General features: G+C 30.7%; 1 protein-coding gene across 1 annotated transcript in view; it reads left to right on the top strand.

Moving 5' to 3' along the window:
* The window catches only part of LOC107449261 (LIM/homeobox protein Lhx9), a 59,988-nt gene extending 52,886 nt beyond the window's left edge, over positions 1-7,102 (top strand). The window contains exon 4 of the mRNA XM_016064750.3: positions 2,299-7,102. Coding sequence (XP_015920236.1) covers positions 2,299-2,664 — 366 coding nt within the window. The 3' untranslated portion in view covers positions 2,665-7,102. The remainder of the gene's footprint in view (positions 1-2,298) is intronic.
* The last annotated feature ends 6,999 nt before the right edge of the window (positions 7,103-14,101 follow it).

Below are 14,101 nucleotides of genomic sequence, written 5' to 3'. Positions count from 1 at the left end.
TTTTCTTGGCATTTTACATGGTACAAAATAACGACACTTTGTGAAATAGCTTAAATGCTTTTGTCCTCTTTGTTTTACTATCTATATATTTAATATTCTGTCTATTTTGTTTCATATCCTAATAATCCTAATTCTCCTTAATAACATAATCCTAATTTTTCTTCATCTTTTGTTTGTGTGTCAGACATAATTTTTTTAACCATCCAATTTTATTACATTGAATTAGAGATATCGTAAGTTATTCCTAATTATAATGGTAAAGATTATTACCGCATAAATAGCATATATGATATCATTTTATGTTAATTAGGTTCGATTTCAACATTAGAGGTGACAGTTTTAACTTAGGTGGGAACAGCACACCCTTACACTTTAGGTTAATTATTTTGTTAATCCGGTTTAATTAGCTAATAAATGTAAAATTTTATCAATATAATCTAATTTAAATCAGATTTTTTTTAATAGCCAGGCATCCCCTTATGTTTATATAGAAACTATTTTTATAAATCAATATTATACATAATTTCTTTCAACAATTTTTCAATCCGAATAAAACTTTTACACCAGCCGGTAATTTCTAACAAAATGAAGAAGAAAAATTCATGCTAACTTTACAAATCAACATTTGACGTTCTATTGAAAGAACATCTTAATCTTGAGGATTAATCTTGCCTCACCAAATCCTGGGAACAGTTGGCATGAATTTATGATATCATATTTTCTTCTATAACAAGCCACAAAACCCAGTGTGAAAACACTTGAGGATATTTAGCGCCAAGATACATGAAGTATTCTGAAATATACGATCGGATATCTAAGAAGAACAGAAAAGAAAAAGGAACGTTATATTCCGCCATAACTCTCGAAACGGAGGGAGCCATTTGGATTTCGTCCAAGTTATGTCTTCCGTTTCTTCGAAGACACCCTCTTGGTTCTTCCGAAGATTTGCGACCCGAAGAGAAGAGCTGCTGAATTTCATACGTCATTTTTACCATGTAGTAAATCTCGCCAACTGAGCCATGCATCCTGCCGAAGAGCACTCACAAAATAATCATCTTTTTCAAAAGTTGTATAATTTTTTTTAAAAAGATGTTACTCGATGCAACAGACTTTGTTGCTCGAAAGAGTAGGGTTGATAAAATAACAGGAAGGAAATTTTTGTTCTGAAGAATTTTCTATTCATGCGAAGCGAATTAGTAACCGAATTTTTAAAGTGAAGTTTTATCTTTATTTAGGACATATTTAAACAATTATCTAGTTTTAGGAAAGATGAAAACGTTGTGATTTAATATATTCTTTCTTATAAAATAATTAATTTTTAATGCCAGTCTTTAAGCAACTTAAGTCACAATGGAATATTTTTCTTATCGATATTACGTTCTTTTTTCTTTCTTTCTTTTTTTTATTTTTTGTTTGTTTGTTAGTTTGCACTCGTTGTTATTCTACTATAATTATTCATTTGTGATAATAAATTATCATTTTTTTCTTGTACTACGTAACTACGTAATTTAACAAATTCTTAAAAAAATATTGTTCTTAATAATCTACGATGCAAAGTTAAATACATATTATCGCGCGGCTATATTTCAATTATTCTTTTTCTAATTTTTTTTTTATTTTTTTTAATTTTTAATATTGCAATTTGTGTTAAAATCATTGCAAATGAAGAAAAAATTCAAATTGTTCAATAACTGAAAGGTCGTAAATGATCTACACATTTTTATCATTTATGTTCAGAATTTGCGCTTAATTAATGATCTGAATCAAAATATCGGAGGCGCAATGTGAGTTTTCTGAATTTATTAATTTACAACAATTGAACTGAAACTACTAGAAAATTTTCATATATGATGGAGTAACATTTGAAAATGCAGTATTACAGTTCATTCCATTACTTAATCACGAAAGAACACAACACAGAGTGTTATCCCTTGTGATAGTTAAGCCGTCTTCTGTTATCCCATCTGTTTTATCCTATCTGTATTATGTCTGTTCCATTTTATTCTATCTGTATTATATATGTTCTAACCTATCTGTATTACATCTGTTCTATCCTATCTGTATTACATCTTATCTAACTTATCTGTATTATATCTACTCTAACTCTTCCATCCTATCTGTATAATATCTGTTCCATCCTATCTGTATTATATCTGTTCTATTTGTAAATATATTTTCTTTCCTATTTGTGTTATATCTGAGGAAACGTAGAACTATCCCTGTTATTATCCTCTTATTAGTACTTGTGTCTAATTTGTTATCGTTTTCATGTTCTGATTAGTTTTGTTTTTATTTTAGGTATGGTTCCAAAACGCTAGGGCGAAATGGAGACGAAACAACAACAAACAACCAGATTCTGTTTCTGGTATGATTACCAGCGAACAGCCGTCCACCCCTCAGTTGCTCCAGGGCGGCCACATGGGGGGAGGGATCTGTAGCCCCGGAGCTACCAGTTCCTATTCCGAGCCCAGTCCAGTGCATTCCTGTGGTGGTGTCGCTTCAGATGGCTCCCTGTCCACCCACGTGGGGCCTGGAGCATCCATGGACTTTGACAGTAGTGATCCTATGACCCCACTGGTCAGTCACCAAGGACTTAATCCAGGATCTGTCCATAATGGAGATAATGTCTCTTTCCATGTCACATCCTTCCATGAACTGTTCTGATAGAACAATTTCAACAAAAAACTCTCATGAATATTCCTAAAGTCGATTATGCCCATGCATTTTTTTAAAAGATCCATCAGCAACAGCTTGAACTCTTTCAATTGCACGTATAAGTTTGGAATTAAACAAAATAGTAATTTTTTTGGTTAATGTATTAATATTACCATCTTAATATTATATATTGCATTGCATAAACAATATTATGTGTCTATTATATTATTAACACTTCGCTTACGGCGCTTAGTATGATGAAGCCCGTCATTCTGGTCCACCTGTGTTACCAGCCGTAAGCAAATGGTTAATATTATTTTGAAATTTAAACTTATTCAAGGGTCTCAGGTAAACGTTTCAGAATTTCTAGGTGGGGTTGAGGGTATCCTGAAGACTCGAAGTATCAAGCAATGCTGGGTCGGTAATACTTTCCTGCAGCGGTGATGTGCATAAGAATAAAGGAAAAATCACCGTACTTGAATATTTGTTTTAATAATAAATGTGCAAACGCGAAAGGAATACGGACCAAAGAAAGTGTTCGAAGTTGCAATTCAGATCTCATATCTACGGAACATGGAATTCCTGAATATTCTGTGTCCTTGTGCGAAATGACGATTCAGTGAAGGAACGATCGAAATTTTCTTGCAACATCATCTGCCTTTTTAGGAAAGCCTTTCTGACCTTGCATCTCTGCGATTTTAAGTTGATAAGATGCACCTTGCCTCTCTTAGAAATTCTGAAACATTTAGCTGAGACACGTTGCATAATAATATAGTTTCTTTTTTTTTTCAAATATGTTTTTATATCAACAAGATATACAACAAGGAAGCCATATTTTGCTGTTAAAATAAACAGTTTGTTTTCTAACATCGTTCTTGTTGAGTAAGGTGCTCTTCAATTACCCCTTTAATATTTACTTTTAGAATCCGTGCAAAATATTAGATGACAAATTTCGTCCATTAGAAGACATACATTAATATTCTCGCTTGTCTCAATGATGAGATGGTTACATTTTTATAACGTTTCTTTTTTTCTTCCTCAAATATTAGTTTCTGACCTCATTTGTGCCTGTAATTTTTACTTTATTTTTGAAAAAGTTTCATGATATTATTATACATTAACAGTTGCGAAAACGAAACACCCAGTACATTTTTGATTCAACGCCGATAACAAGTTAATTACTTTTTAAATGGAAGAACAGCAAGGATAGCAAAACTCATATTTTTTAAACTACAAATAAATCTACTAGCTCAAAATCAATATTATCTAATAGAAAACTTTCATTGAAACTTGACACTTATTAATAATTGTTGAAGAAATCTCGATTTTTAAAATTAATTATTAAAATCGTTTATCGGTTTCATAAAATAAGTATGAATTAAATGTTTCAAAACTCTCCTTTTCTCATAATAATTATTTGAGACACCATATTGCAGATTTAATTATTTTATTTATTTTATTTAATAATAAGAATTATTGTTAAAAGTGAAGTGTGGAGAATAACCATTATCATCACATTATTTTTTGTTCGAATTTCCTTATAATTCATTTAAACTTTATATATTGAAATTTAATGGGAATATCTAATTTATCTTGTTTCCGGGAGAAAAAAATCTTTTTAAAAAAGTTTATTGTTGAAGCTTAACTCTAAACCAAACGTGTTTTTTTGGTTATGTAAACCATTTTCACTCGATTAACTTTCTTAACTAAGATAACAATTTAAATGGTTTTGATAAAGCTTAAAATTTACTTTGAGTTGTGTAAATTGAGACGTTCAATTCGAATATCAACTTAGTTAATGTTTAGAATTTTTAAAGAAAATATCTCTAATGTAGACACAACAATGTTTGTGCTTTTAAATCTTTATTTGTAGAATCGTGAATTTTTTTATAGCATGGTTTTAATAGTCAATTTTAACTAAATTTTGACTTGTTAGTATAATACAAAGAAAAAGTAAATGTTAGTTTTAAAAAAATCTCTGGCAGTCATCTTCTAAATTGTACAATGACTTAATTTTTTTAAATAGCTATAAGGAAGTTGTTTATTTATATATTTTTTTAGCTTATAATTCAGTATCTGAATCTACTTCTTTTTGATACTTAGTAAGAATTGTATAAAAACAATTAAAAAATGATAAAAATATTTAAATTATTAAAATTATTTAAATCATTAAAATCATTCAGAGAAGTTGAGAAAAAGAATTTGCGAGCAAAGAATACTGAAAAAGACTAGTTATGAGAAAGAAAAAGGCAGAGATTTGATTTGCTTATTATCTAAATAAAATTTTTTATTTGTAGTCTAACTCAATGTCTTATGAAAAAATATTAGTGCAGCAATTCTTAAAAATGATATTTTATTGTTTATAATCATGAAAATCGTAGCGTAAAATAAATCTCATAAGCTATTTTACATTTATAACAACTTTTAACTTATTATAATAAGATAAGCTTTATTACAGTATTCCAGTTATTGAAATAAATTTGAAGATTTAAAATATTTGTTGGAATATTGTATAATATTTTAAGAAATAATTTTTAAATTCCTCTTAAAACAAATTAATTTATCTTATAAATTCTTTTATTCTTTCATTTTCGTTCCATTTTAATCAAATTCCTACTGTAGAACTAACAACGTTATTCACATCAAATTTGAGATTTTCATTTTGAAAGATTATATTTCTTTCAAATCATTAAATTTCTTTTATTTTATGCGTTCGTTAATCTTATTTCATTGCTTAAATAAATGCGATTTTAAAACAAATTGTAACGAGGATTAAACATATAAATTTTATTACTTATTACAAACTCAAATATAAGAGCTCTTTTTTAAAATCTTATTTATATTTTATCAGAATCTTTTAAATTTATTTTTGAATAAATCGACTCCATGTTTATTAAATAATCTTAATCAATATTAAATAAAATTCAGAAATATTAGTTTGCATAATTCAATTTATGTGAATGCGTTAATCCTAATTAGATTAAGTATTTGTTGAGTTAATTTGTTCATTCGGAAGACCTAAAGCTGCTTATTTTGATCTATTCTTAACAAGTTTTTTTTAACCCATTATCACGAAAAATCGCGTGGAATTTAAACCATTTTTATGCAGCTGTCAAGTATCAATGGGAAGTAAAGTCAACACACGTGTCAGAAATGTATTTTTTGAAACTTCTTCGTTCATATGTTGAAATTTACTTGAAAGAACCTAAATTATATATATTTTTAAAATATTTTTATTTTAATTTTACAGACAGTTATTCCTACATCTCTTTTAAATTAAAACTGCAAACATTTCCTTTTGTTTTGCAATATTACTGCAAACATTACTTTTTGCATTTGATATTATTTTCTAAATCACATGAAAATTCTCTGTGAGATTTTAGGAAAATTTCAGTATTTTAAGAAGATCTTTATTTATAATGGATTGCTGATTATTTATTTCACTCCTGCAGCTAGAGCTGTAAATTTATGAATTTTTTAAGAATTTATTAATTTTTAAAATTTTTTAAACCAAGTTTTTCTAAAGACAAAGAATAATGCTTAAAGGTCTATATATAAAGTATTATACCAACATTATTAATTATCAAAAAAAAGAAAATAAATAATTTAAATGTTGAAGTACCTTATGAAAAGAATTCGTATGAATGAAAAATTCTCTCTTTGTATCCAAAATTATATATTTGTCAAGAATTAATAATAATAAACCCCCAAAAAACTAGTGTGTTTTGACTATGTTAGTGCTGTGCTCAGTTTCTAAATCATTCTTTATAAAGCCACATTGTTAATTCTTTGAATTATACAAATATTTTATTATTTGGGAATAAATGGTAATTCTGTCCAAAAATAGCTTTAAGTTACGCAAACTATTTTTTTTTACATCAAGATAGATCAAATATTTAATTGTATAGCATGCTTTTTCCCTTTCTTTCAAATATCATGTCTTTTGAAACTGTTTCTCCAGTATTTTTTTTTTCTTAGCTCACATTCGTTTAATGGCACTCATACGTGACATTTGTGTAAGGTACTAAAAGCAAAATAAAAACTAAACAAGTTGATGGAGTCTTCTAAATAAGTGTGTTTGGGCAAAGCGACACAATTCATAAATGTAAATACCAGTTCAATAACTAATAAAAAAAGTTTGGTTTTTGCGGTAATGCTCTTCTTTTCGAAGAGAATTTTCGATTATTTGTATAGAACATCTGACGCTACACTTTCATCGACAATGCATATCTGTTTTTGTGTATATAATTTTTTTCTCTTGTTGTGTTGCTGATCACATTGCATTCATACATATTTTATATAGAAATAAATACTCACTGATACGCATTCTGGTGAATTGCCGGTTGTAATAAATTCATGGTTACACAGTAAACGATGAAATGCATCGTTTTTGTTTATTGTACAGTTTTATTGGGCATAAATAAAATTTCATTGTATTTTCATGTAATTGATGCCTCTGCTTTTTCATTGCTTTAAGAAACTACACCTTGTTTAATGTTAAGTATTCCTGAAATACATAAAGAAAATGACGAATTACAGAGAAGTTGAATTACGCGTAATTTTGACTATAAAAGGAGAAAAAATACTCTTACATTGAGAAAAAGAGTATGGTCAAAACTACTAGAATATGGTTACCGTGTTTCTTGCTTTGTGCGAACACCAAAAAAAAAAAAAAAAAAGCCGAATCACTTTGGTAATGACTTTTTGGTAAAATTTAAAAAAAAATATGGTTTTTATTACCATGCTCTTTGGTAGTAAATGCTCTAAAATTAGGAAATTTTAAGCAAAAGGCGGTAATTTTTACAATGCTAGCTTGAAATGACTCAAAAATGTAGGGCCGAGGTAGCCCAGTGGTTAGAGAATTAGACTCCGGTCCGGAAGGGATGAGGTTCGATCCTCGACTCAGCTGAGATCCACCGAGTACATGCGAAATACGTGCTCGTAAAATCTGTGGAATTGAAAGCTCTGTGGTCAATCGCTGATCAGTACTGCGGGTACAGGGATCTGGAAAAAATTTCCTTCCTCTTCAGATCTATGTATAAATTGAGAAAAGGGCCTCACAAATTGTAATGGCATGCTTTCGAATATTCACAAGGGATGTTTCTCAGACCGTCGCCAACAGCCCAATCTGCAGCTCTAGTATGACGAGAACTACCTACCCGACACAAAATTTTTTAATTTTGATAACCTCTATTTTATTTAGCAAACGATTGTTAACTTAGTTTCTCGCCTGTTCTTTCTTTTTTTTTTCTTCTTTTTTTTAAAACTGCAAATGAACATCTACCACAGTAGTAAGCAGGGGTTTTGGTGCGGCGGAACTTATTTCTGCCCGCCTGGAANGGTCCATCGCAACCCTGGGTACTTCGATTTATTTATTTGTTGTAACGCACACACAGCACTAAGATATTAAACCCACAACCTCTATTCTTCAGAGAGCTTGGCAGAAGGACAACACCCCTCGGCAATGGAAACCCTAATAATAAATGACTGTTTTATTCAAACCTCAACACGCAGCATTGTTCTTCCGCTAACCACTCTGAAGCGTATATGTAGTGGGCTCAAATCCCACCATAACATACGATTTATATTCTTGCTGGCTTTCACAAAATTGTGCTAGCTGTTTTTCAGACTGAAAAGAGTAAAGCCGCACTTTGCATTTACAAAGAAACCAACATATGTACGTAAATAAATGAATAAATCCCACTATCTCATAAAAGATGGTTGTAGTTGTTTATTTACGTTGAACTAAAGCTTTCTCAATGGTCTATTGGCGATGATCTGGGATACATCCCTGAGGATGATTCGATGACATGCTATCACAATTTTGATCCTCTGTAGAAAGATGACTTCCCCGCCTTGATAGTCCAAAAACTCAGAAAAGATGGATAAAACAGTCAAACCATGGTATGATATTTCTGAGTTTAGATTCTTTAAAACACTTTAATTAATCATTTGAAGCCATCATCCTTGTTTCTTTAACCCTTGTTATAATTGAGAAATTACATTCAAATAAGAAATAACTAACAGTCATATAAGTCTTGCCAACATTTAAATAAACAGCCATTTTAAATAAACCGTAGAAGCGTAAACAGATTATTACCCTTCTACTTGGTAAGCAGCAAAAACATCAGGTTAAAATAAATGGTAAAATGATTCATAGTTCTGGAGATCATTTTGGTAATTTTATTGTGATACTTCAGAGCATGGCGTAAGAATCATTTATTTTGTTACATTTGCTTTTGAGATTGGTATTTGTTACTGTAATAAGAACTATATTGTTGTTGAACTATAAGTTATTGTAATAAGAACTATAATTTCAAAAAGCAGAATTTTCAGTAAACTGCAACAGCAAAAGGTAAGATTACCATATGAATTGTTTAAATAACGTATGTTTTAGTTTAACTCTTAGAATTGTGGTTTCTTTCACCAAAAATGCCTTAACTATACAAGTAAACTTTATTTAGTCAGAATTTGTTTTTTCTCTATGCAATTTCAAACAATATGATAAATTGTGAACTCACTGAGAAAATGTACTTTAGTTGAATAGGCATATATTTTGTTTAACGAAACACCGTTATAACTCTTGATCTATAATGTGTTCAGTTGTTGTTGTTGTAGTTCATTCACGTCGCACTAGAGCTGCACAATGGGCTATTGGCGACGCTATAATGTGTTCAGAGGATATTTTATTTTATTTTATAACCGTCGCTGAACGGCAGACTCAATTTTGGGTTTACGACTACTGAAGTTCAACTCCGTAGCCTTGTAATTTTGAACCAATCCAGAAGACAAAGAAACTTCTGGATCAGTACCCCCCAGAGGTATGATTTGTTATGGGAACATGGAGGACATTGAGACTCAGATTTAACGTGCATCAGTCACCATTTTACTACACGGGCGAGTTTTCGGTCGGCGGGGATCGAACCCACAACCTCTTGTGGCATGAAACGAACTTTCTTCGATAGATATTTTTTTAGTTAGATGCTTGACCCTCACAATATAAGTACCTCGAGACGTAGTAACTCAGGGGATAGAGCACTTGCCACCCAATGAGGTAACCCGGGTTCGAATCCCAGCGATGGCTGGTCAAAATGAGTTCCTCCCTCGGCTCTCACTGACCACAGCGTTGACATAAAATATCCTCAGTGGTACACGAATTATGGGTTAGATTCCCCTCGTTATCACACTAACCGTGGGAGGTTTTCGTGTTTTCCTTCTTCATATAACACACAAGCGGATAAGTTTCATCAAAAAGATCTCCACGAAAGCAAATTTCTCCCAATTAGTAATAGTCTCCAAATTAGTTGAACATTAGTAGTCGTAAACTCAGACAATTGGATAGGCTGTTCAACGCCAGCTATAAAATAAAATAAAATATAATTACTGCAATCTGAATCAGAAAAATATCTCAATAAGAGCACGGTCGAATGTTTGGGAACTTTAATGTTAATTTCCCTTTATACGTATCTCTTAAACTGTAAAATAATTAAATAATTTGATCAATTATACTGTAATTACAATCATACTGCAATTATAAAACTTATTCTTGTACTTCTAATTACGTTTTTATTGTGCGAATAAAATTGGAAAAATTGCAGTTCTTAACTTGTTTCTTTCGAGAAATGCAACAATTTTAAAGCAACGACGTTTTTTATGACTATCAAAACTGTCCGAGCATTAATAAAAGACAATTAAATTAAGAAAGCTTAAGTATTTGAAATAAAATGGCTAGTTTCGTCTGTTACTTGGAGGCAGATCTTCAAAAATAACATGTTCTTTTCAGAAGAGATACATATTAATGTTGCACAAAATACTAGCCATCCTTAGGTAAAACGTATGAGCTCCTATGGTAAACTTAGAAACTTTAAAAAGATCAAAGCCATTGTTAAAAAAATTGAAGTGTTATATAAAACGCAATCGAACAGCAAGTTCCATCTCTTACCTTGTTGGAAGTATATGTTGCATCCGAAATACAATATTGTTACTTGTAAAGGACTTAATCCATTGCACAGAATATTAACCATTTCTTGCCATATCTTCAGAGCTCCTCTGGTCAAGTTCTAAACTTTAGAAAGAAAAATAATATGATGATAAAATTAAACTATTTAAAATACAATCGAATAGCAAGTTATGTCTGTTACTTAGTATTGTAAATTTAAATGTAACATCGGGACTAATACAATATTGTTACTTGTAACGGATTCAATCCACTACACAGAATATTAACCATCCCAAACTAAAACTGCAGAGCCCCTCTGGTGAAGTTTAAAACTTTGGAAAGAAAAAGAAGACTATGATAAAATTAAACTATTTAAAATACAATCGAATAGCAAGTTAATTCTGTTACTTAGTATTGTAAATTTAAGCGTAACTTCAGGACTAATACATTATTGTTACTTGCAACAGATTTTACCTATTACGCAAATATTAACCATCCCAAACTAAAACTGCAGAGCTCCTCTGGTCAAGTTCAAAACTTTAAAAAGAAGACAATGATAAAAATTAAACTATTTAAAATGCAATCGAAAAGCTAGTTACGTCTGTTACGTAGTATTGTAAATTTAAATGTAACATCGGGACTAATACTGTAACAGATTCGAAATGGTGATTACACAGAATATTTACCATTCTTTAGCACAGCTAAATAGTTGAGCTGGTAAACTTTTAAAGAAACTTTAAAAAAGAAAGAGAGAGGAGTTAAATAAAGAAAAACAACAGAGTACTTTATAACCGTAACTGTTGATGCCAAGTCTCCAGTTTGAAGTGAAAAGGGAGGACAATTTGTCAGGACAGTTTCTCCAGTAGAAAGATACAAAATGCCAATGGAACTTGGCACTGTTCTAGAGCTTCTTTCCGAACATTTCTCAAACTCGACTGTTTGTGCTTGAACGAAAAAAACAAAACTAGCTTGCTTTGACAACTTTTTCCCCTGCTTAATTTGACGAGATAAAAACCAAAACTGTTATTTTAAATTCAAAACTAACTGACAACACTTTCAAGGTATCTTGAAATAATTTCATTTTGATTATATTTCTTATAAATAGGACAGTCTCGAGCTGGAAAAAAACTGGGAGATGTATGAAAATTTGACGATCCCTCATAGACGTTAATATATTTTTTGGCGGCCCAAAACTGGAATAATGTAGGCGAGAAGAGGCTAATTTAGATAGACATTGGGCTAGAGTAGACATCTTGAATCACTTTTTTATTTACGAGTCCAGTTTCCTCTGTGAGATATCGTCTGATCGGTAACATTAACAGTTCAAAAGCCCAGTACAGTTTTTAACTCCAGCGCAGTATTTAGATTTCAGTGCAGTACTGGGTACAATTCTAAAGCCCAGATCTTTTAATTTCTCAATTCCTTTTTTTTTTTAAATTCCTCACGGCAAGATGGTATGCATAGTTTAAAATTATGACTTTCCGTCAAATATAAGGTACTTGTCTGTTATTGTTCTATTTTTCTAGGTGAAGGAACTTCGAAAAAAATAATTAAGTCTGCTTTTCAAAAGCTCCGTCACCATATAAAATACTTTTTTGCCAATAATATGCTGTGTTCATAACTGCTGAGAGTTTTCAATAGTTATTCATGAATTTTAGATCAAGCCTATCTATAGCCAGAGCTTTCTGTGTTTATTCTGAAACTAAAGCAAAACATCAATATGACAAAAAACCACACTTTTGTGAAAATGAAAACAGTTGATGATCTAATTTTTTAATACTTAAAAACTTAACCTAATGCTTCATTAACTGAGCTCATAAGAATTTGTAAAAACTAAGAATAAGGCAGTGATTTTGATCATTTTCATCTAGATGGAAAAATGTCGCCAAATTGGCAATAAAAGTTCAAAAAAAGTTTAACTTTTAAATTAATTATCTTATTTTTCCGTTCTAAAAGATCAAATAATTCTTCACGGCAAGATGATGTGTATAGTTTAAAATTATAGCTTTGTTTCAAGCACTTAAACTGTGGCTTTTTTATTTTCCTTGGTGAAACATATTCGAAAAACCACATTAATGTCAAAACATTTTTGCACACAGTTACATGAATCGTTTATGTAATATGGTATAGATATTTTACAATTGTTTACCTTTTTTTGTCACTTTTTCTTCAAACATAATGTGTCGGTGACTGATAGCGATAGGTTCTTTTCATTTAATAGTCGCCTTTCGCAAACTCTATTTTTGCCTAAATTAAATTATGTATAGATATATTTTTTTTAAAAATTCTTATCAGAAATAATCTGCGGCTTAAAGCAGTATTTTATTTCTAATATGAGTCAATTCAACAAAAAAATTAACATAAATTTAGTTAAACATACTGACTTTAAAGAGCTTTCCTTAAAAATATTTGAGGAGTCAAAATGCATTACAACTTTGAAGTATGTGAATCGTTAAAGAACTCTTTTTCTTACATAAATCTTTCATTTGACAAATTGATGCATTTTGAAACATCAAAATTTTAAATGGAAACATTGGATTTCATAATGAAAATTGTGTTTTCCAAAGTCTCTTTCTGCATTGATGTAATTTTATCATTAAACGATTCCCCTTCTCCCCCCCCCCAAAAAAAAATGGTGCGGAAAAGTGACCAGTTGCTTACTTAATTTAGGTCACCATTTTTCATTTATTTTATTACTTATTTTTATTCGTCATTTGGCGAGAGACGAGTGGTAATTTTCAGGTCTTAAATTTACATGGCAGTACTACACAACACTGCGAAATCATGCAAACCAACACAATGAACAAAGCTAAAATAGTTGAGCTCTTATTTTGACCTTCCCGGTGACTTTACGTTATTATATTATATTATTTCATTTTTTAACCGAAGTTAAAAAGACGACCCAAATCTGAGTTTACTACCACCAATGTCCAACTCCGTAGCCTTGAAGTTTTGAACCCAACCCAGAAGTAAAGAGAACTGGATCAAGCAGTGGGTCAAACTAGCCTTCGAGGGGGACTTTTTTTGATGCAACTAACCCCCATTTGCGTTACATGGAGAGAAAAACCACGAAAACCTCCCATGGTTTGCTCAATTGCAAGGAGACTCTAACCCATGATCCATCTACCACTGAGGATATTTTAAATCAGCACTGTGGTCGTTGCGAGACGGGAACAGAATTCATACCAACCAGCCACAGCTGGGATTCGAACCTAACTTCATTGGGAGGCGAACTCTCTATTCGCTGAGCCATACGTTGTTATCTTAAGTAAAACATGCGTTTAGTAATTTTACACATTAAGTACGTGGATTACTTTTCTATTTCAATTAATGCTTACTTCTCTATTTCAATTATCGCTTTTTACCAAAATTAGTTAAGCATCAATGTAGTCAAAAAGGATACATGGCGATTTTTCACTTCCCCTTTAAAAGAATAAGTACCATCTTTTTTTTTTTTTTTTTTTTTTTTTTTTTTTTTTTTTTTTTTTTTTTTTTTTTTTTTTTTTT

The sequence above is a fragment of the Parasteatoda tepidariorum genome, chromosome 8 (genome assembly GCF_043381705.1).
Source record: "Parasteatoda tepidariorum isolate YZ-2023 chromosome 8, CAS_Ptep_4.0, whole genome shotgun sequence".
Lineage (NCBI taxonomy): Eukaryota > Metazoa > Arthropoda > Arachnida > Araneae > Theridiidae > Parasteatoda > Parasteatoda tepidariorum.
Note: the sequence above shows the minus strand (reverse complement) of the source record. Positions and strands in the feature narration are given on the sequence as shown.